The following is a 21,868-nucleotide window of genomic DNA, read 5'->3' as shown; positions in this document are numbered from 1 at the left end:
GGAGGCAGGGCACGTGTCTGCCTCCCCACCAAAGAGGGACGCGGCCCCCCCCAGCCCCCCAGCCCCCCAGCCCGCACAGGAGGGCCGCCCTGACTCCAGGAGCAGGCAAACACACCGGCAAGAGGCCTGCAGACAAGGAAAGCACGGAGAATTTTCCCAGCTCGCCACCCCCTCTGTCTCTGTTTTGTTATTTATGAAGTGCTCCCGCGGGGACCGCGGGGACGCAGACCAACAACTCGGGTACAGGCACCCCGGCTCAGGCAGCAGACCGCCTGCGGGTGCCGCCGCCAGGCCCGTGGGAGCAGCCTCGGCTGTAACGAGGGCTCGGGGCCAGGCAGACGGCAGGCTGCACTCCCCAATCAGGGAACAAGGCCACTCTGTGGGCCCTGGGAAGGGCTACATCCCACTCTGCACCACCCGTGCGGGGAGAACTGCCCTCGACTCCACCCGGAAGGCAGGACAGAAGGGCCTCCTCCCGGCCTGCCGGGCCAAGCCCCGGGGCCCTTCCTGTCCTCCGCGGCCCTGCCCGGGCAGGTGCGCAGCCTGGGGATCGCCACACGGAGACGCAGCCAGTCATTCACCCAGAGTAGACTAGAACACGAAAACCTGCCTCTGCAGAACCGGTTTCTTCAAGCCAAACACAGAACCAAGTAGGAGCAAAAGGCAAACGGCCTGACATCAGTTCTAGCCAAAAAGGACGCACGGGACAGAGGAGCAGTGCAGGGGAGAGGTGGGGAGAGCCTGTACACAGACAGGGAAACACGCACGCACGCAGAATGCATTCTGGAACGAGCCAGTCAGAAATTAAGCTAAGCGGCGCTCCGCAGCACAGCAGGGCCAAAGGAGAAGGGGCGAGTATTCAAGTCAACTACAGACCGGTGGAAAAGTGAATCTCTACATACATTTCCTACGACCTCCCCCCTTTCTGCCTGTCTGACCTCGTCAGACCTTAACTCTAACATCATTGCCAACTTGAACCCAGAGAGTTCACGTTAATAAAAATTGATCAGCTTCAAATGAATTATTCCGATTCGCAGCTGAACCTGGAGGACCTGGATGAGACCGGAAGACCTGGGCACTGAAGGCTCAAGCCGAGCCTGCCCGCCCCCCCCCACAAAGGTTAGCCCCTCCCCCAGTACAGAAAAGGCGCAAACTGTAGACAAAGTCACAGGAAAGAACAGGACTCCTAAGGCCTAAAACCGGATGTCCAAATCTCCCAGTGGTCTCTAAACACCTCCTCACCGAACGAGAGAATTCCAGCCACTTCCTACACATCGAGTGTCATCCGGGGCTCGGCCGGGTCTTCGTCTCCAGGACGTTCTGTGTCCTGAAGACGTTTGCCAGGTTCCTTTCGTCTCAGACCCCGTCGGCAAGGACGCCCACACCCCCTCACGAGCCTCCCTTCTGACGGAACCAAAGCAGTCAGTCCGTCCGTAAGACTCGAAATCCGGGACCCGCCCCTCTCGTGCCCACACGCTCCGGGCTCCTCCACCTGAGATGCGAGCCACACAGGAGCGTCCGAGGACAGCGCAACTCAACCGTCTGTGAGGCTGAAAACCTGACAGGGAGAAGAGCCCACAGCAACAAGCAGAGTAGCCATCAGAAACTGCCACAGCGCGGGGCGCCTGGGGGGCCTCAGGGAGCGAAGCGTCCGGCCCTTGATTTCGGCTCAGGTCATGATCCTGTGGTTTGTGAGTCAGGGCACCGCGTCAGGCTCTGTGTTAACAGTGCGGAGCCTGCTTGGGAGTCTCTCTCTCTGCTCCTCCCCCGCTCTCTCTCTCAAAATAAAAAAACTTAAAAAAGAAGAAAAGAAAGAAAGAAACTTCCAGAACAGAAGACACGTCTGTCTGCTAAGAACACCCTCCCACCCCCAAGTCCCCAAGCCTCTAGCTCAGACGTCCCTCCTTCTCTCCTGCGGACACAACTTACCTTCATGAGCTCAAAAAATTCCGCCGGGGAGGAAAGCACCCTGACGTGCGAGCTGCAGACCCCAAACTCTGGGACCAGGTTCCGGATCCACTGGAACCTGTGCACACCCTCTGGACACAGGCAGCAAGGAGGGGAGGTGACCTGGGGGACCGTTGGGGACAGCAAAGGAGCCAACAGCAGCCATGGTGACCTGGTTAAAGAGACATGCAAAGGGTCATACTTCTCAAACACTCCCTCCGAAGTCTGTCCCAGCTACCGGGGGACAGGTGGAAGTGGAGGGTTTTTGTGTTTTAACCGATTTCAGATTTTCTAGCCTAGTTCAGGTAAGCCCGAGGGCTTTTCCTTCAGCCCGTCCGAGCTGAGCAACTTGAGAAGTGCCAAGGCCTAGAGAGAAACCCCAAACTGGCAGCTGGGTCCAAACAACTCCAAATCGAGTGCGGCCACGAGTAAACTCACGGAAGCCACGGCACGCGCTCAACACGGAGGCGCCCCGACAAACCCGCCTGCACAAAGCCACTGAAGGCCACCTGGAACGAAGGCAGGCCCGGGATGAGGGTGATCACCGCAACCCAGGCCGCCAGCTGTGTGACTGCAGAGACAAACAAGGCTTTTATTTAGGGAAGGACCTAGAAAAACAAAGTCTTCTCTTTAATACTCAGCTGTGGAGAGAAGAGCTGGAGGAGGGGGGGCCATCTTGGCCGTGGCGACAATCGCCCCCCCCTCGGCCCTGGGACACACCGTCCCCGGGGCTCACGCCACATAAAGCTGCGCCCCAGACCGGCTCCACTCCGCTGAGGCAGAGACAGTGGCAACCGAGGTCCTGCCCTCGCACCCGCGGATCCGCAGGTCTGCCGCCCGCCCTGGCTGGCACCTCCATGGGGACAGGGAGGGAGGGGCAATACACCCGGAGCCCCACGCGAGCCCGGGCCGACTCTGAATCCCAGCAAGCAGCAGCAGGAAATCCCTGTGCCGTGCGTGACCTTCTACCGCAGCTTTGCGAGGGGCTCTGGGGAAGGGACGCTGCAACACCCCAAGGCCTGAAGAGCCACAGATTCCAGGAAGATGATTTCATTCACTTGCCTCATGATAGAGCGCTGAATCTTCCCAGGGCCTGCGAACGTCCCTACACAGGCGCCAGATGGCCCACAGCTGTGCTTCCCAGAAAGCCCGTCGGTCTGTCCCGGCCGACTCATTGCCAAGAACGCTTTAGTCAGCGGGTGGAAGGTAGCGGTTCCCTGGATCCGGGGAAGTCGGGGACTGGCCTGGGGCCCCACAGTGCAGAGGGAGGAGAGCAGCTAACCTTTCCCGCTGTCTGCGATGCGGGGGGGGGGGGGGGGGTGGTGACGGCACTCGGGGCCACTGGCTCGCTAAGGTTCTCAGGTGATGAGCGGCAGCTGGCAAGCAAAAGGCCTAGACACGTAGACTAGCAGCTGCTACCTCGATTTCCCAAACTGTAAGCCTTGTTCCTGCAGTGCTCAAAGACAGCTTCCAGGAGAGGGAAAGACGCTCCAGTCCAATGGAAGACCACGAGATGATGGGAAAGCCTGCGGGACAATCCATCCGAAGGCCCGAAAGGGGCCTAAAGTCTACCAGTCATTCAGTAAACATGGTCCATCCGAGGCAGAAAACCCCACAGTAGCAGCACCAGACCGACGTACCCCCAGTCTCATGGCACCTGTCATCTCTCAGACCAAACAAAGGACCAGGGCGCCAGCCGACACCCCGGGCCACACCCCCCATCTGGGCCCAGAGACTGCAATCAGCTTCCCAAAAGGGAGATGCGGAAACACGTCCTCGGCACACGGCAACCCAGGAGGGGGCCAGCGCCGGCCCGGGGCCTCCATCCCGGTCATCACGTGAGCACCCCCTGGCTCGTGAGGGGCGCAGGGGAAGAGCTGCCCGGCCCCGGGCTCCCACGAGCCCAGCGGCCTCACAAGCTGACACGTCTGAGATCCTCCAAGAACGACACAAGACACAGGCGCTGCCATTAATTAAAGGTCAAAACATACAGCACATGGGCTTCGAGTGACCGAAAAGGGGAGCTCTCGGCGCCTGAGCCCCCGGAGGCCTTACAACACCTGCCTTCAGACGGGCTCCCTGAGGGCTGCCCCAGGAGAGTGGAGAGGCGAGCAAACCTAAGGAGTGGGAACCGGCAAAAGCCACCGCGAGCGGGAAAACTGGTCTCCGCGGCCAGTCCCCATGACACACACGCCAAGGGGTCCAGCGTCGGCCCCGTCCTGCCCGGGAGAGGCCCAGGGCAGGCTCGGGCGGGCCAGGCTCAGGGCCCGGGGCTGCCTTGGGCAGGTCTCGTCCCTGCCAGGCAGCTTTCCCCGGGAATGTTCCACCAGGGCCTCCGTCCAAGATCTGTTGAGGGCTTTTTTATGTTGGCTTCCTGTTTAATCTGTGTACTGACAGGTTTATTTTTGCTAGAGAGGAGAAGGAGCTGAGAGGTGGCAGGGGCCCGGCGGGTCGGGGGGGGGGGGGGACCCCGCCCTCAAGTGGCAATTTCGCACACCCAAAGTGGAAGGCACTTTGGAAAGGAGCAAAGCCTTCTACAAAGGGCCCCACAGCGCCGACACGGGCGTGGGGAGACCACGTGTGGCCAGGTGACGATCTAACTCGAAACGAAGGGCCCCGGCCAGGGCAGGCACAGCCAAGCCAGAGTCCACTTGGGGGCCCACGCTGTTCCCTCACCTCGGCCAGAAGCCCGTGGGGGGGCTGGTTCCCGCTTTCCACAGCCTAACTCCCGGGAATCTTCCCAGAAAAGGTTCCTTCCAGTGCCAGCAGCAACCCCACTGCACAGTAACCCCAGTCTCCAGGGGCGACCACCTGTGCGGGCAAGTCCCCACACCCCAGGGAGGTTTACTAAGAAACCGCACGTCCCAGGTCAGGAACCGAAGCCCCGAGAGATCTGAGGAGCTGTGGTTACTTTACCAAAAAAGCACGGCCGTGTCAGTCACACACACACACAATTTCCACACCGAGACCTGGACGCCCCTGAATCATCTCTCTGGTACCACCTAGCCCCGGTTTCTAGTTACGAAGAGAGGAAGTGGGGAGAGGGGGTTGGGGACCCGATCACAGCTTCTGCTGACGACCCGGCCTCCCAAGGCAAGCCCCTTTACTCGGAATACCATGGAAGTTTGGAGAACAGGGCTAGGGCAAGCGGGTGCCAGAGGCAACAACAAACCTAGCGCACTGACATCCCCCCCCCCCAGCCCACGATTCTAAAAGTGGAACAAAGCAGCACGCCCTCCGAAGGGCAGGCTCCGGCCACCGCGGGATGGCAGGCCCGCAAAGGTTCAGCCCCGAGGCTTAAGGCTTCGGGCAGAGAATCTGCAGAGTCCCGCACTGGGGAGTCAGGTGGGTGTTAGGGCTCAGGACCTGACCTGGGGCCCTTCCTCCCCCTGGGTGAGGGGGGCGAGGGGAAGGCTTCAGGGTGACTCCAGGAGGGCACAGTAAGTATGAAGGGAGGGGAGCCGTGGGGGGGGGGGGGGCGCGGAGAGCGAAGTCTCTTCCCACCATCTCTAAGAGGAACCCACATCTGAACCGCCTTGACCAAGGAGGCTCTTTTCCCTGAGCCCCCAGACTGGCGGCCGCCACTAAGTGAGAACCGTGGAAGCCCACCTGGCCCAAGGGGTGATCCTAAGTGGGACAGAGCGACCCAGCGTCCGCCGAGGCACCGGGAGGCGGGGGGGACTGGAGTTCGTGACAGTCAGCCGCTCGGAAACGGCAGAACGGCCACGGAGATACAACTGGACACCGCTCCTGACCCCGGGGGCCTCAGGGGAAAGAGGAGGTGTTTCTCCTTCTCGTGGGGAGACAGGAGCTCTTCATTTCACCAAACATCCTGGAGCTGCAGGTGCTCCATGGAAAAACACTGACACGCCTTGCGTTTTCCCTCCGTCTGGATGCGCGACAGGGTTCCTGGAGGTCCAACCCCGCTCCGCCGTGGCAGCGGCGAGAGGCCAACAAAGGCAGGCAAACACCAGAGAATTACACCCCGGTCTACACTTCCCATGTGCCCTCCACAGCCTCTCCGCCTCGGAGGACAGGGGTCTGCTTCCCAGGGGCTGCGGAAGGTCACCCGCCCCAGCGGGAACCAAACAAGCGGGCCGCCCTCTCAGGGGTCTTCTCAAAAGGGGGCATCCTGGGCTCTGAACAAAGAAAACAGCGATGCTACAGGACTGTCCTCAGACACTAACCACAAATCCTCCACGGACAGCACAGGAGCCCTACCCCCTGTCCCGTACCGCACTCGGGGTACTAACTAAGTGGCCCCCACCGTGGGCTCGGCCATGCTCCAAAAGTCCGTGGGCTCTTCTGGAACTGTAAGATAAGATTCGTGGTACAAGCTCTGTGGCTTGGATCCCAACCAAATCTGTACAAAATGACGAAAAAATGAAGTTTTTAAGAGAAACCAAGCTCGGTGGACTGCAATATTTTCAGAAACTACTTTTTAAGAAAAACCCACCCTCCCCCCAGTCATGCCCACTGAAACGTCAAAAAGTGAGCTAATAAGAAAAGAGCAACAGTCATAGCACTTCCTGAGAAAAGCTCTCAAGAAACTACATGAAGGCACCGTACTTCCTGCGTCCCCGGCAGCAGGCGGCCCTTCCTGACTAGCGCAAGACCCGAGCCCGAGAAAGGGAAGTGAGTGTGAATTCCCGTAGGTTACAAAAGACCAACGGCCCTCTGCACTCCCACCACAAGTCCGGCGTGAGAGGCTGCGGCTGCCAGTACTTGGCTACGTGCTGACCAGCTAGAGGACTGTCCTCTGGACTTGCCCAAAAGGAAGTCGCTCACATCCAGGGGCCAGAAATCCCACAGAACCCACAGCACGGTGTGGTCGGTCGGTGAGAGCACCAGACACAGCACAAGTGCCTGTCGAGAACCAATCACACGTTCAACTAATCCAAAGGCTCGGACATGCCTGACTTCCCAGCAGCCTCGAAAAGAACTCGTTTACGTGAATCAGATCACATGTTCACAAGTGGACGATCTATCCAAACGCTTTAATCCAGGCTCCCTGCTAACTCTCTAGGGGCACACAGCTGACTGGCCCAGCCTAATGCACGTCCCCAGCCGCAGTGTGCTGGGGGTCAGTCACGGTTAACGTGAACTCAACAAAGCTACAATTTAAAAGTCTGTCCGCTAATTCCCTGCAGGATCAAGTTTGAATTATTTGGGGGAAATTACGCTCTAAGTATCCCCCTCCCACCCATTCTATTACTGCAAATAAACCAAGAGCAGGCTCTACTAAACCCTAACGAGTAAGGAGCATTACAAAGTTTAAAGAAAAAGTGATTTCTGGAAATCTGGTGGTCCCTCAGAGTAGAAGATACTAACAAGCTGAACTGGAGGGTGCTGACCTGCCGTTACAACTGAAGACAATCTAACCGAAAGGACAGCCTTCTGGGGGGCGCCTGGGCGGCTCAGTCGGTTGGGCATGCAACTTCAGCTCAGGTCATGATCTCCCGGTTCGTGGGTTCGAGCCCCAGGTCGGGCTCTGTGCTGACAGCTCTGAGCCTGGAGCGTGCTTCGGACTCTGTGTCTCCCTCTCGCTCTCTCTGCCCCTCCCTCGCCTGGTGCTCTGTCTCTGTCTCTCTCTCAAAAATAAATGTTAAAAAAAATTAAGGAAGGAAGAAAAAGAAAGAGAGAAAGAAAAGAAAAAGAACGAACAGCCTTCTGGGTCTCTGTTTCCCTCTAACTCACGTTTGGAGCCCCCTCACCACTCCTCATACTCACACCTACCCACACACCTAGAAGAGAGAAAACAGGACTTGAGTCTCAAAAATAAAGCCCTTTCTGCACATATAGCTCAAACTGAAAATCATTTGTTTGCTGTTTTTTTAGAGAAGGAGGCCACAAAGAAAATATTTCCTCGCATGGCAGGCAAGCTCGAGATTAGGAACCAGCGCCCCCCTGACACCTTTCCCACTGAGGTTCATCTACTCCAAATAACAAGTCGATTCTGTGTAGCCTGATGACTCCAAACTATCTGGTGTCGGCTGCCCCTCCTGAGCTCCAGATCTGTCAGAACACCTCCACCTGGACGTGCCTGGATACTAGTGAACCTGCCCCGAGGTCACCTTATCATCACCCCCAAGCCCAGTCCCCTTTCTTACCCCCTGTTTTGGTGAAGCGTGCCTCCATTCACGCAGTCACCCAAGTCAAACACACGGCCTACCCCCCAGGCACTCCCCCTACGCCTCCCCCACCAGAGCGGATTCTACCTTCCACTCCCCACCACCTCAGGCCCAGACCACTCGGAAAGGAAACTACAAGAAATCTCAGAGCTTGCCTCCCTGGGTCTCAGCCCAGAGGATGTTTGTTCCTAGCTCCTCTCTCCACCTCCCTTCCCTACTCAGCGCCCCCAGTCAGCTCCTGGAAATGACTTGAGAACTGCCTTCCGCCTCTGCTGCTACAATCAGCAGCCCACACCGATTCAGGATCCTTCCCTGAACACCACCAGCTCCCCCTTCTCTCCCTAGCCTGCTCCTATACTCCAAAACGCAGCTCTGAGATCACAGCCACCAGGAAGCCTTCTGTGACCTCCTGGTGTGCCTCTTAGGTGCAGCCGTGACCTTCTACCTTACTCTACTATTTCTTCTGTTATGGGTCTGAGCATCTTGAAGGTGGGGCTATGTCTTTACCTGTCTTCCTAGGCACCTACGCACAGCAGAGCTCTACACACGCATGCTGAATAAACGAATGAACCCAACAGTCCAAAGCGATAATGAGTCAGACGCCTGCTCAAGAGAAAAACAGTATTTCTAGATCACTAATTGGAAGTAATTTTAAGTAGCATTCTCTGTCACTATGGCTGTCTCTGTAACTAACAAGGAAACCGCTGCAAGGAAAGAACCCTCCTTTCCCCCCCACCCCCCCGCCCCGCGTGTTAGCCACGAGGATTCACCAGGCACTCCAACAGTTGAGTCAGACTGGCAGAGCTAAAATCTGAAAAAGTCTAAGCTCATGACTACACAGAACTATTATCAATGAATCAACGACCAGAGTTACAAGAAACCACATCATTCGGGGAATGAGGCGTTGCGAGGTACAACCGTACGATTGGAGGAGAAACGAAAGTCAGCAGCCAATAGAGGATGAGTGGCCACACAAGACCAGAGAAACCCCAACACCAAGGCCACAAAGAGTCCGGGAAAATCTGCAAACCCGTAAGGCAGTAAGGCAAGAAGAAAAAAAAAAAAAGGGTCAGAAAGCTACAGTGTTGTCATAACACTGGTCGCAGCACTTATCGGCAGTCAGTCCTAGTAGCATTTTTCCCCCTAAGGATTATAAAACACAAATTTCAGACACTTGTTTCTTTGGCTTGAGTTTCTGGTTTAACTGTTGACCCAGAGATACAACTCCCTCTCTCCGCTTAATCAAAAAGAAATACGGTGCCACACCTCCTGCCTCCATTTACAAAAAGGACTTTGGGAAGTCAGTTTAGACTCTCCCCACTGCCACACTCTCCACCCCCCCCCCCACACACACACACAAATCACTCAAGAGACATGTCTTTTTCAAAAGAATTTGTTAATAGTCAATTCCAATGCTAAACAGGAATCAACAATGAAGTGTTCTTCCTAGAGTTTAAACATATACAGGGAAATTACAAAACTGCCTGAACACCTCATCTTTGAGGAGAGCACATTTCTTGAAACTTTAAACCAAATTTCCCAGTGGTTTGATGCCGAGACGTGGAAGTCATCTGACTTCACTACCCACTGCAATGGTCAGGTCTTGGCCAAACACCAAGTACAGAAAACGCTGAGGCCACCTCTGCCCTGCCCCCGCCGGTTTCACTGATATGAAACTTAAAGCCATTCTGATCAGCAGGCTTCTAAGGGCTCAATATAGCCCCGATGCTATCACCTAAAAGTTACCCTGAATCAAACTCGATTTTTTACTGAAAATCATCCACCGTAACCCAGGATGAAGCAGGCTGCTTCCCATACCTAGAAACAGCACGCATGACTGGACCACAGATCTGTGCACGGAAAGTCAGGAGGTCTCATCCTCACCCAAGTAGCACAGATAAAATCTAAGACAACGCAAACCCTACTAAGGCATTTACGTCTAAGATCTTTTTCTTTTTTTTTTTTTTTTTCTTTTAAAGGACCAAAGGGGGCGCCTGGGTGGCTCAGTGGGTTGAGCCTACTGACTTCGGCTCAGGTCATGATCTTGTGGTTCGCGAGTTTGAGCCCCACGTCGGGCTCTGTGTGGACAGCTCGCAGCCTGGAGCCCGCTTCGGATCCTGTGTCTCCCTCTCTCTCTGCCCCTCCCCGGCTCATGCTCTGTCTCTCTCTCTCTGTCAAAAATAAATAAACATTAAAAAAAAAAAAATTTAAAGGATCAAGGGTAAGACTTGAGTGTCTCTGATAAGAAAACCATTTGCACACAAGAAATCTTTTTCTTTTTTCTTTTTACATTAGCACTAACAGCAGGCCTCTTGGGTCAGCATGTTCTAGGCAAATGTTGACTCTGAAAGCCCACTGCCTGAACAAACCGCTTCAAAGCCTCCCTCGCCATTTACATAAGTCACTTCAGTACTTTTCCAGAACACGGGCGCTTTGAAAAGTGGGGGGGGGGGGGGGTCGAGTGGTTCCTCTTCCCTGGCCTTAGAGTCACTGACTCAGGATTGCTTCACAGCCCTCTCGGGCAGGATGTAAGAAGCGCTGCACGAACACAATCCCGGCTGAGCTGATTCACTCCGGCCGAGCCACCCCGCGGCCAGGACCACGTAAGGAAAAGACCCCCTCCGCACCCAAGCGGCGTCTCTCGCCACCAGACCCCGCCACGCCAGCCGCCGGGGCCCGGGGCGCCCGAGCTCGGCCCCCCGCGTGAGCGCGCACTCCCGGCGCGGAGGGAGGCAGGGCTGCGGCCGCGACCCCGCCACGGCCGGCCCGGCCGCCTCTCACCTCCTGCGCCGGCGGTCCCGGTTCCTGCCCAGGCGGTCGGACAGGCGCCCCAGGAGCGCGGCCAGCCCGGGGCGGCCGGGCAGCAGGCCCAGCAGTCGCCTCCAGAGCACCGGCCCCGCCGCCGCCGCTGCCGCCGCCGCCATGGAGACTCGGCGCTTCCGCTTCCGGCGCTCGAGAACTTTATTGACAGCGGCGCTCGCGGACAAGTGGCGGCGGGGGCGGGGCGGGCGCAGGTGTGCAGGCGGCGCGCGGGGCGCAGGCGCAGACGCCGCGGGAGCGTCCCGCGCGCCCGAGTCGCCTGGCCTCGCGAAGTCCCGGCCGTGCCCGACGCCGGGGCTCCCGAGCAGGTGCAGCGGGCAGGCCCGGGGAACGCGCGGCTCTGCGAGCCGAGGGCCGCGTCCGTGGAACCGGGAGCACCTTCTCTAGCCGATCTTCGAAAAGAAGATGTGGCAATGTCCTGAGGGGCAGGGGAGATGGCTCTGACCCGAAACGTGGGGTTCCTCGGCCGACCCACGTGGACTGGGACTCGGGAACCGGAAGAGCCGTAGGAGGTGGCCACATCGTCCTTGTCCCGGGGTGGGGGTGTTGTGGACACACGGGATGCAAAACATTCCGAACTCCGCTTCCACCCAGGTATCCCACGGAAGTCAGTTACGCGTTCCCTGCAAGAATGTTCGTCTCAGCATTGTGCACGATACCAAAAATGTGGAAGCAATCAACAGTGGGAGAGTTGGGGAAATAAATAATGGGGCATCGCTGCGTGGGAAGACCGCGCGCAGCCATGAAGAATTACGTCCTAGAAGAATCTTGAGTGACACAAGTAGAAAATCCAGATTTTAGTAGTCTAGAGCGTATCTCGTTGGGAAAATTAAAAATTGGAGACAGCATCGTGTGCAGACAGACTGAAAGTAAATACACAAAACCGCTAACATTGTTTACGTGGGGCTATTCAAGAATTTCCAACTTGTTTACGACCAACGAGCGTTTCAGATTGTTTCAAGCTCTCCTTTACGTTTAGAGAGCTTTACAAATACAAGGTGGACTCTGATTCACCTCTTCCGAGTTAGAAGTGGTGAATCATCAAATTTCCTAATTTCCAGTAACTAGGATGAGACCATCCATTGCATGATTCCACTTTTGCACGGGGCCTAGGACAAGGGGTAGTTGTAGGGTCAAGTGGCCGAATGCCTGCACCATGATGTTTAATGGTGACCACAGGAGCATTCTACCCATCCAGAAGAGCGCTGGCAGCGCGGTGGTGCTTTGCCGGGTGAGGTATTGAGTGAGACAGACAACCATAGTACTGTCCCGTTGGCAGTTTCCCATCTAAAATAAATTGTAGTTAATACGGTCGTATTACAGCACGGTAAGTTACACCAGTAAGTATTTACGTATAAACAGCAGGCAATGACCCAGTGCCTTCTGAAGCCACCCACCTAGAGCCTCTGTCCTTCATGGCTAGTTTGAAACTGTCAGAGCTGCTACCAGAATGAGGCAACCACGACTTTGCCCTAGGACGTGCACATTTAGAAGTTGCAAAAATTTTAAATAATGGTTTTCAGGGATTGAGCAATTTTTTCTTAATGGTTGCATTTACGCGATGACAAGACAAACACTTTCCATCCACCAGGAGAGACGTCGGCTGGTTAGCGAGCACAGGTAAAGGAGATAAGTCACTCTCAGGTGACACAGGTGGCCCAGAGAAGAGGCCTGGGAGTACCCCAAGCTGCTTGGAGGGCCAGCGGGCTGGGCTGCTGCAGGGCTCTCCACTCACACCTTGATGACCCTGGGCCAGAAGGCATGTGCCCTCTGAGACCCCTGATGGCTCGAAAGCCCATCTGCTGAGGCCCCCCTCACCCTCCTGCCCTCACCCACTGCTTTCTGGCCAGTCGCACCGGCTCCTTCCCGAACAGGAGGTGCCAGGGTTACAATGACAAGAGCTGATGAGACCGATGACAGATATCAGGTCTTCCCAAACGGAAAAGGAAACGCATTCACTGGAAGGAGAGTTGACGTCAGGGAGGGGTGGGCTGCGGCCCCTGATAGCCAGGCTGCTGTCCCGGGCAGGAAACATCAGGAAATCCTGAGCCAAGGGCCCATGCCTCACTGTCTGTGATTCACACACGAACCGAAAATCAGGCCAACGCAAGCGGAAGGCCCCTCCTCCCCAGACTACTTCGGGCGCAAGGGTCTCTTTCAGCCACAGGGCACTTAGCAAATTCCAGAAGGAGGAAGAGGTGGTCCAGCCCACCTCCCTCCGGCGAGGAGAAACTCTCCCATCGGTTTGTCCGGTTTGTCCCGTAGGCGGGGGCTATCAGCTGCTTCTGAGGAGTGCACACTTGGTTCCCCGGGGAATGGAGCTTAGGTGCTGGGGGGATGAAGCCAGCTGGGGACCACTGCATTCTTTCATTCCGTCGTGCCCCGGCCTCACCGGCCCGTCTCTTCTCAATCCCTCAACACCCTCCCTCCCCCCACCCCACCCCCACGCTGCCACCTCAGGATCTTTGCTTAGCTGTTCTGTCCACTCATGAGCACGTCCTCCCAGCTCCTCTCATCCCCCCCCTTCCAAACTGAGACCTGACTCCAGCCCTCCGGGCTTCTGTTCCCCCAGAGCAGGGGTCGGCCAACGTTTCCCTCAAGGGCCCAGTCGCGACTACTTTACCCTCTTGGAGCCGGGTGGCCTCACGGGCAACTGCCCAACCGGGTACAAAAGCAGCCGCAACCAATACGAACCCGTGCAGCCGTATTTCCAATAAAACTTTATTTACAAAAACAGTCTGCCGGCCTGTGTGCCACGGTCTGCCAACTTCTGCTTCAGATCAGGTCTTTTCCCATGGCCGTAGCCGAGGTACCAGGCATTGAGCCCTCCCGGGCCTGCGTGGCCCTAAAGGTGCTTGAGATGAGGTCTTTCTAGCACCAGGGGCCTCAGGTGGCCGGGGGGGGGGGGGGGGGGCTGCGGACGAGGCCCAGAGGAGCTGAAGGTTGTGAAAAACAAATCTGCCAAGCACTGAAGCTGAAAACAGCAACCTACAGGGTGGGGGGGCGCGGGGAGCCGGTCAAGGTTCTTGTACTTATCATTTAAACTTTTCGGGGTCGAAAAATCTTGTCATCGGCGAAACAAAACCCCACCTGTCCCTCGATGTGATCCATGCCTCCCTGCCGCAGAGAGGCCCAGGATAATCTGGCATTTCATCAACAAGAAGCCCGGGCCCAAATTTCTGGACGTGCCTCCTGGGCAGAGCGTGCCGGTTTGTTTCTCTGTGTCGCTGGTGAGAGATAAATGCAGCTCTCGGTTTCAGGGGAATCTCAGCCTCTTGTGACGTGGCAGGCAGCCAGCGCCACCCCAGCAAGGACCTGCCGGCCTCCTCCCGATGTAGCAGTCCAGCGCGTGGGGAAACACTGCGGCCCGTGGCCAGTTCTGTCCCAGGGAATCCCTGGCTCTCTGGGTCCTGCTTGGGGAGCCGAGGCGAGCTGCTGGGGGCTCCTTGGCAGAAGCCCGTCCTGACATGGCCGTGCCCTGCTTTTCTCCCCACCTGGCCCCCACGGTTAATTGAAGCAAGAGGCTAAGCGTGCCCTGGGCCTCGCTCGAGAACCCCAGCTCAGGATGCGTCTTGCCTAAGATGAGGCCACATCCACCGAGCAGGTGGGACTCCCAGGACCAGGCTGGATTTATTTCCAGTCTCTTGGAATTTAGGGAAGAGACTCAAAGAATGTCGTCCTTCTTGCCCTTTAGCCTAGAAAGGGGAGGTGGGAAGACGGAGGCCAGGTGGGGTTGCTGCCTCAGTGCCTGGGGCTCCTGGCGGGGAGGGGAGGGAGGAGGAGAGGCCAGTCCTGGGGGTGGGCCTATGCTGAGCTGGAGAGCCCATGTCCCATCTAAGGGGCCAGTGGAGACCTGCCAAGTGTAGACCCTCTGCTGCCAGACGACCCATTTTTTCCAAAGAAAGCCCCAAAGTCAGATGTGAATGTGACATTTCCAGATTTTTAAATGTCGTCTCAAACATGTATATATATATATATATATATATGTTTTTAATTCCCTGAAGTCTAACCAGTGCCTCTACGGGTCACGCTCAGCCCGTAGTTCACTACTCCACTCACATCTTCCGGTCTGCGAAACAATGTCCCCAGCACCACGGGAGAACAAGGTAAGGGTTGAAGACGGTAAAAGACCACAGTTCATCTGTTTGTAACGTTTGAATGTCGAACCCTGGGACTGTATTGCCTGTTTGTGAAACACATTTTGAGTCTCAAAGTTGCAAAAATCAGAGAATGTGTCTGACCCACCTCTCAGGGGTTGAAGGGGGAACAACATTCTCATCTTACCAGTTTGTAGCTGCCTCAGGTTGAGCCTGAAAGCAGGGATCGAAGGCCAAGGCCGTTACGTTAGTAGGTGGGAGGGAGAGAGAGGCAGAGTGAGCTGTAAACTCAGCGGGGGGGGGGGGGGGGGGGCGTGGATCCCAGACACACTGGCACTGGAGGTGTGCCGGTCCCCGGGCACCTACAGGCTGGGAAACGTGGGGAGGTCAGGTGACCCCTCCAGACCTCAGCTTCCCACCAGCCTGCGTGTGTCACTTCCCCAGGGAATCCCCTCAGCTGTTCCCCCCAATAGATTCAGTCTCCCCATAATATGCTCACACAGCCCCCCAGGACTCTTCCTTTACAGGACTCATGGTGCATTCAAAATTGACTAGTCATGACATCAACTGTGGGAGAATCTTGACCTCCTGGAAAGAATCTAAATTTTCCTGAGGTCCCAAACGGATAACTTCTGGGCATGCCGCTCAATCTCTGATGCGCAGAACGCGCTCAACAATGATCTCTTATGAATGAATGAATGAATGAATGAATGAATGAATGACTTTGTGAAATAAATCTTGCAGAAGCGGGAAGTGACTCCAGGTAGGTTTATCTACCCCAGAAATCTGGACCACCGCTGGCATTTTGTTTACAAATACAGGGGGCTTATGAAATCCTGGGGAGGGGGCAGTGCCTGTACCCCGGTTAAGAAACTCTGCATGACACAGCATGGGGCCAGATGAGAGCCAAGGGAGAAGTGGGAAGGAGGGGCTTAGGAGACCCACCTCAACGTCATGCTTTAGAACCTCACCTCTGTCCCTGATAGAGACCCCCACCTCCCACTCCTTCGGACACACTTCTCTGCCCCCGTGGCTGGTTCTAGACCTTGGGAGCCAGAGAGAGGGTGTATCGTTTCCCCTTTGAACTTGCCCACGAATTGGTGCCTAACAAAGTGCATGCCAGTGTGTGCTTCACAATGCGGGGACCCAAGGACCTTGCTAGTGGTGTCACACACCTGGTTAGGGGTCGCTGTGAAGATCTCACCACTGCGGGAAGCTTAATGCAGGGTGTGGTGGGGGGGCTCAGTTCAGATGCTACATGCACACCCAGGTGAGGTGGTGAGCAGTCCCAAACCCAGGAACCCAATGGGTTAGGGGCTCCCAGCTGCCTCGCTCCAGGAGCCAGCCATCTGTAGGCAAGCTATTCCAGCCGGTGGTTCTCCACCAACCCTTGGCTCTCCAAGGCCATCTTGAGCCCAGGCAAAAACTCCTGGGTGCCAGCCTCACTCCCCACCCCCTGTCACCAGGCTCTCCTCCTGGGCACTGCCACTTTAGCTCTCTGGGCACCGGGCCAGGCCTCACTTGTGTTACAGCCCAGATGGTTCACCACGGCCTCTTCCCAGAACTGCCCGCTGCCCTGGTGTCTGTTCCTGAGCGCGGGCGCGGGCACAGCGGCTGCTCCAGGGCGAATGGAGACTCTTCCCATCCCAGCCCCGGACGGAGCAGGGTTTGTTGATTTGGGGTCAGGAGAGACAGCTGGCTGGAAGCTAACTGTCCCATTCTCTAGCCCCAACTCAGAACTTGGAACAGATGTAGATTCCTCATGGAGGGTTGGGAAGAAACTTCCCTTTTCCCCAACAGGCGCCCCACACGCTTCATACCCTCTGTGCCCTCCTAAAGTCCCCCCCACCCCACCCCCTACCCTTCCACCCCACCCCCTACCCTCCCACCACCCTTCGGTGGGTGGAAGGATGGGCCTCTGCCCCAGGACTCTGGCCCAGCCCAAGCCCCAGAGGGAACAAGGAATGTGAGAAAGCAGGGTGGGTGGGTTGGTGAAGTGTTTTCCTTCCCCTCCCTCCGCACTTTTTCTGGGAAATGCCAGAGGCCAGCTGGGTCTGGAATGTCAGGCTTGAAAGAACTCCTCCAGACATCAGAGCCACAAACCTTTTCATCAGCTCCCTTGCCCCTCCCTGCAGGAACAAAAGCCACAAACCATTGTCCCATTGTCCCAGCAGGCCTCCCCGCCCCGCGTCTGCAGGATGGTCGAAAGCAGCAAAGACAGAGATCAGGGTCCACCTGTGGTGAGGTCCCCGCACCGTCCCCCCCCCCCACTCCACCGCCTCCCCCCTCTCACCGCACTGGAAGGTCACGGGCGTCATAGCCCTGCCACCAGCAAGGCCGTCCGCCCGCACAGGCAGGGGCTGCCTCCAAGAGGGCACAAGACACAAGAGGCATCAGGGCTGGACTGCCCAGTGGAGCCGGGCCCTGGAAGAACCACACTGGGGCAGCAGGGGGCACAGCTTCCAAGAGGTCCGGGGAGACACAGGTCCCCCGCATCATCTCCAAATTGGCTGGAGAAAATGGGGGAGGGGGGTAAGAGAGGAGAGGCCTCATTGCTTCCTGCCCCGCTCTCTGAACTGCCAGCACGAGACTAGAAGCTCCAGAGGCAAGGACCCAGATCCTTTTCCCCACCACTGTAACCCCAGGCCTGGTCAACTGACGGGCATGCAATAAAGGCACAATCGATGCAGAATAAGTAATATAAAGCCACTGGGCCGTGAACCCCAGCTGCCTTCTTGCCCACCAGTCTTAGAGACAGAGGGAGGCCTGGTGTTGAGCAACTCTGTGGTCTGAGGCCAGTCTCCTAACCCATCTGGTGGCCAATGTTGCCTCCAAACAATGGCAACCTCAGAGCCTGCCCCCAGGCTGGCCCAAAGACAGGAGGATCATCCATGCAAGTATGGGACCTCGTGTTCCCCAGACCAGGCCATAGCTTCCCACGACCACCCCACAGGCGCCAGGGTTCCTATCTGCGAGGTTTGGGCCAAAGCTCATCCTCTGTCACTCCCCATGAGTAAGCGGAGCCCCACAGGCAGCTGAAACCGCTGTGTACTTCCCCTCCATCATGAATAAATCTGTATTATCTTTATGACCAAGCACCTTTGCCTGGAAATGGGATTCTGACTTCGTAGAAATTCTGCAAAGGGAGAGATTAGCAGGCAGGAGTCTCCTAAATCCCTCCGGCCAGGAAGATAGTGGGTGGGGCAGAGGGGCCGGACTTAGGAGAGCCCAACCCCCCTCCCCCCCCCCACCGCTCCCCCCACCCTCCGCAGGCAGGGAAAGTGAGAGCAGCACTGCCCTGGGTCCCCTGGGTCGCCCTGGATGGGCTCTGGCTTGGGTGGCTCTCTTGCCTGGAAGAGGGTCCCTGGGGGTGTGCCCTGTATCGGCCCAGTGCCTCCTTCCCCGCTTTCCCAGCAGAGTTTGGGTAATCACTCCATCTACCTTTAGATTAGCAGGCCTGATAATCTCCATGCACATGGGGTTTCCACACCGTCTATCCCATAGATGCCCCTGAGCCCTGCAGGAAGAAACCACTAGCTACTCTAGAAGTAAGCAGAGTAGGTGTTTCCTAAAAATGATGGAAAGCAGGAGTCAACACAATCTCTCATTAAAAATTCACCGAGGGGCGCCTGGGGTGGCTCAGTGGGTTAAGCATCAGACTCTTTTTTCCGCTCGGGTCATGATCTCCCTGTTCACGAGGTTGAGCCCTGCGTTGGGCTCTGTGCTGACAGTGCACAGTCTACTTGAGATCCTCTCTCTCTCTGCCCCTCCCCTCCCCCTCTCAAAATAAATAAACTTAAAAAAAAAAAAAGATTCAGGGGCGCCTGGGCGACTCAGTCGGTTAAGCGTCTGACTCTTGATTTCAGCTCAGGTCATGATCTCACGGTTCGGGAGTTTGAGCCCCGCATTGGGCTGTGCGCTGACGTGCAGAGCCTGCTTGGGGTTCTTGCTCTCTCCTCTCTCTGTTCCTCCCCTGCTTGCACTCTCTCTCTCAAAATAAATAAATAAATTAAAAAAAAAAAAAAAAGGATTCATTGAGCACTTTCTATGTACCAGGTTTGAAAAATCCAGTCTGTTTCCTCCAGGTTCTCACTGGATGAGCAGTCCGGGCACGTTGGTCAATGTGGAAACAGCTATCCTGGAAGTTTCACCCGAGTTTCTGCCAAGTCTTAAAGGAAAAGTAGAAACCAGCCAAGGTGTGGAAGGCAGTTCCACCCGGAAGGAAGTGAACATGCAAAGACCCAGGCCTGAGGAACGTTCTGGAGCACAGAGCCTTCGACACACACCCACTGAGAAGTTTTGGCGCCTCCCAAGGCATTGCAGACCCTGGAGATGCCAGAAAGCTAAGGGGCACCTTGGTAGTTGGCTCAACTCTTTGAAGACAGGCAACTTTGCAGATTGCATCTTGCATGGGAGATACATAGCTCTCCAAAGCATAAAGCCTCGCGGTCACGTCCACCCCCTGCCACCCAAGCTTCGGCAGTGCCTCCCTTCCCCAGACACCCCAGTGCTTTCAAAAGAATTATAGCCGGGGTGCCTGGGTGGCTCAGTCGGTCGAGCGTCTGACTTGGGCTCAGGTCATGTTCTCACAGCTCCTGACTTCGAGCCCCGCGTCGGGCTCTGTGCTGACGGCTCGGAGCCCGGAGCCTGCTTTGGATTCTGTGTCTCCCTCTCTCTCTGCCCCTAACCTACACTCGTATTTTGTCTCAAAAATAAATCAACATTAAAAGAAAAAAGAATTATAGCCAACATGCACTGAGCATTAACTATGTGCAAGGCACCATTGTAAGCATTGGGTCATATATAAGTTCTCCCATCAACTGGACAGAGTAGGTACTGTTATGAACCCACTTTACAAATAAGGAAACTGAGGGGCGCCTGGGTGGCTCAGTCGGTTAAGCGTCCGACTTCGGCTCAGGTCATGATCTCACAGTTTGTTGAGTTTGAGCCCCGCGTCGCGTTGGGCTCTGTGCTGACAGCTCGGAGCCTGGAGCCTGCTTTGAAATCTGTGTGACCCTCTCTCTCTCTCTCTGCCCTCCCCCACTCACACTCTGTCTGTCTCTCAAAAATAAATAAACATCAAAACAAAACCCAATAAGGACACTGAGGCACGGCTGGCGAAGTAAGTTGCCAGAAGTCATACAGGTACTCGATGGGGGAGCCTAGACAGCAGTTCAATCTCCAGAGTCAGTACATAGGGAACGCAGCCCACCTTCCCACTGCAAGCCCTGACCTTCTCCAGCCCTGAGAGCCCCTTTCAGGACCCCCCTGAGCACGCCGCCCCTCCTCTCTTCTCTTCCAATCCGCCCTGTGCTCCAGGGCACATTCCCAGCAGATATGCAGTCTCTGCAGAGCCCAGGCTCATTCGGGGACCATGCTGTTGTTTCAGAGATAGGAGTTTTCCAACCAGACTTGAATTCCCAGAATTCCAGGGCTGTTTCGTCCTCCTTATCTTCCCCCTTCAACATCTCCCCTCACCTAAAAAATGAACTATCACAGTATCCTAGGGTCGTAATCACCCCTTTCTCCTGGCACCCCTCACTTGGGGGGGGGGAGGGGGGCATGTCTCTGCCTCGCCTGTCTCCCTGCAGGATTTACCCAGCACTCTCTCTTCCCAGCACTCTGCTCCGTGCCTGGCAAAAGCAGGCACTCAATGAAGGTTTGTGGACTGGATGAATGGACCTGACTTGTGTCAGACCGTTGTAATTTACAAAGCACTTTCTCATCCATTAACTCCAGGGTTATTCCTTCTGAGTCTTCCTCGCCCTTCACGGGCTCAGCACAGAAGTGTATGGTCATGGTGCAGCCTCCTCTTGTCCTTTTCCTGGACGAGAAAAAGAATGAACTGATTATAGAGAGGACGAGAATCCATTTCATTAGCCCACAAGCATCTCGAGGGCAAAGACCCAGTTTTATTCATCACTATATTTCAATACTTAGCACAATGCCTGGTACACAGAGCCCAATATTTGTGAAATGTGTTGGATAAATCAATCTCCCCCCCTCTGCAGAAGCGACCAGAAACAACAAGACTTCCTCCTTGGGGCGCCTGGCTGGCTCAGTCAAAGGCGCATGTGACTCTTGATCTCGGGGTTGTGAGTTCGAGTCCCGCCTTGGGCGTAGAGATTACTTAAGTAAAAAATGGAACTTGGAAAAAACAAATAAATAAAGGACTTCCTCCTTACTACGGTCTGCTCCTAGAAGCTGAGGAAGAACGAGACTGAGATACACCCATTTCTAGCACACTTTGATGTGCAGAATCTCTTGTGAATCTCAGCTCTCTGATGGGGAAAAGGTTACTGTTCTTACTTTGTGCGTGGAAACTGAATCTCAGGGAGGCTGGGTGTCCTGCCCAAATCTCACTTAGTCCCCCCACATCTGTGAGGGGAAGAGGTGACGGCACAGACTGAAGACAGAATGGCAAAGGCAGTGAGGTGCCTGTCCGCTCCTGGAGAAGCAAACGAACCAGGCCTTTGTGTCCTAGACTCCCAAGATGCCTGCTATTAGCATCTGTCCTTCCCTTTCTGACTCATAATCTTCGGTACGGTGGCATCTGGGAAGAGGGCATGGCCCAAAGCCCGCATGTCCTGCGAGGTGAGGTTCGCAAGGGGCGCCTGGGTGGCTCAGTCGGTTAAGCAAACGACTTGGGCTCAAGTCATGATCTCACCGTTTGGGAGTTCGAGCCCCGCATCGGGCTCTGTGCTGACAGCTTGGAGCCTGGAGCCTAGTTCAGATTCTGTGTCTCCCTCTGTCTCTGCCCCTCCTCTGCTCGTGCACTCTCAGGTGTCTCCAGCATCCCACTGCCCTTTTGGGGACAGATTGCAAACTTTTCCAACCTTCATAGAGCTGGCCCTGGTTAGCCCAGACCACCCA

At 56.0% G+C, this 21,868-nt stretch overlaps 1 protein-coding gene and 1 long non-coding RNA gene across 5 annotated transcripts in view; one reads left to right on the top strand and one right to left on the bottom strand.

Annotated features, from left to right (window-relative positions):
- Window positions 1–11,017, bottom strand: part of PGS1 (phosphatidylglycerophosphate synthase 1) — a 35,116-nt gene extending 24,099 nt beyond the window's left edge. For all 4 annotated transcript variants that reach the window (XM_047093943.1, XM_047093945.1, XM_047093944.1 and 1 more), the window contains exons 1-2: window positions 10,860–11,017; window positions 1,930–2,119 (exon numbers count right to left, since the gene is read on the bottom strand). In XM_047093943.1, coding sequence (XP_046949899.1) covers window positions 1,930–2,119; window positions 10,860–11,002 — 333 coding nt within the window. In that variant the 5' untranslated portion in view covers window positions 11,003–11,017. The remainder of the gene's footprint in view (window positions 1–1,929; window positions 2,120–10,859) is intronic.
- On the top strand, window positions 10,600–13,634 carry LOC124522495 (uncharacterized). The gene is made up of 2 exons (XR_006964791.1): window positions 10,600–10,681; window positions 11,493–13,634. It is a non-coding gene; the product is annotated as an uncharacterized LOC124522495 (long non-coding RNA).
- Window positions 13,635–21,868: the final 8,234 nt, after the last annotated feature.

The sequence above is a fragment of the Lynx rufus genome, unplaced genomic scaffold (genome assembly GCF_022079265.1).
Source record: "Lynx rufus isolate CCGP_SWC_20201006 ecotype Redwood Valley unplaced genomic scaffold, mLynRuf1.p SCAF_37, whole genome shotgun sequence".
NCBI classification, from domain to species: domain Eukaryota; kingdom Metazoa; phylum Chordata; class Mammalia; order Carnivora; family Felidae; genus Lynx; species Lynx rufus.
This window is presented reverse-complemented; position numbering and strand designations above follow the sequence as displayed.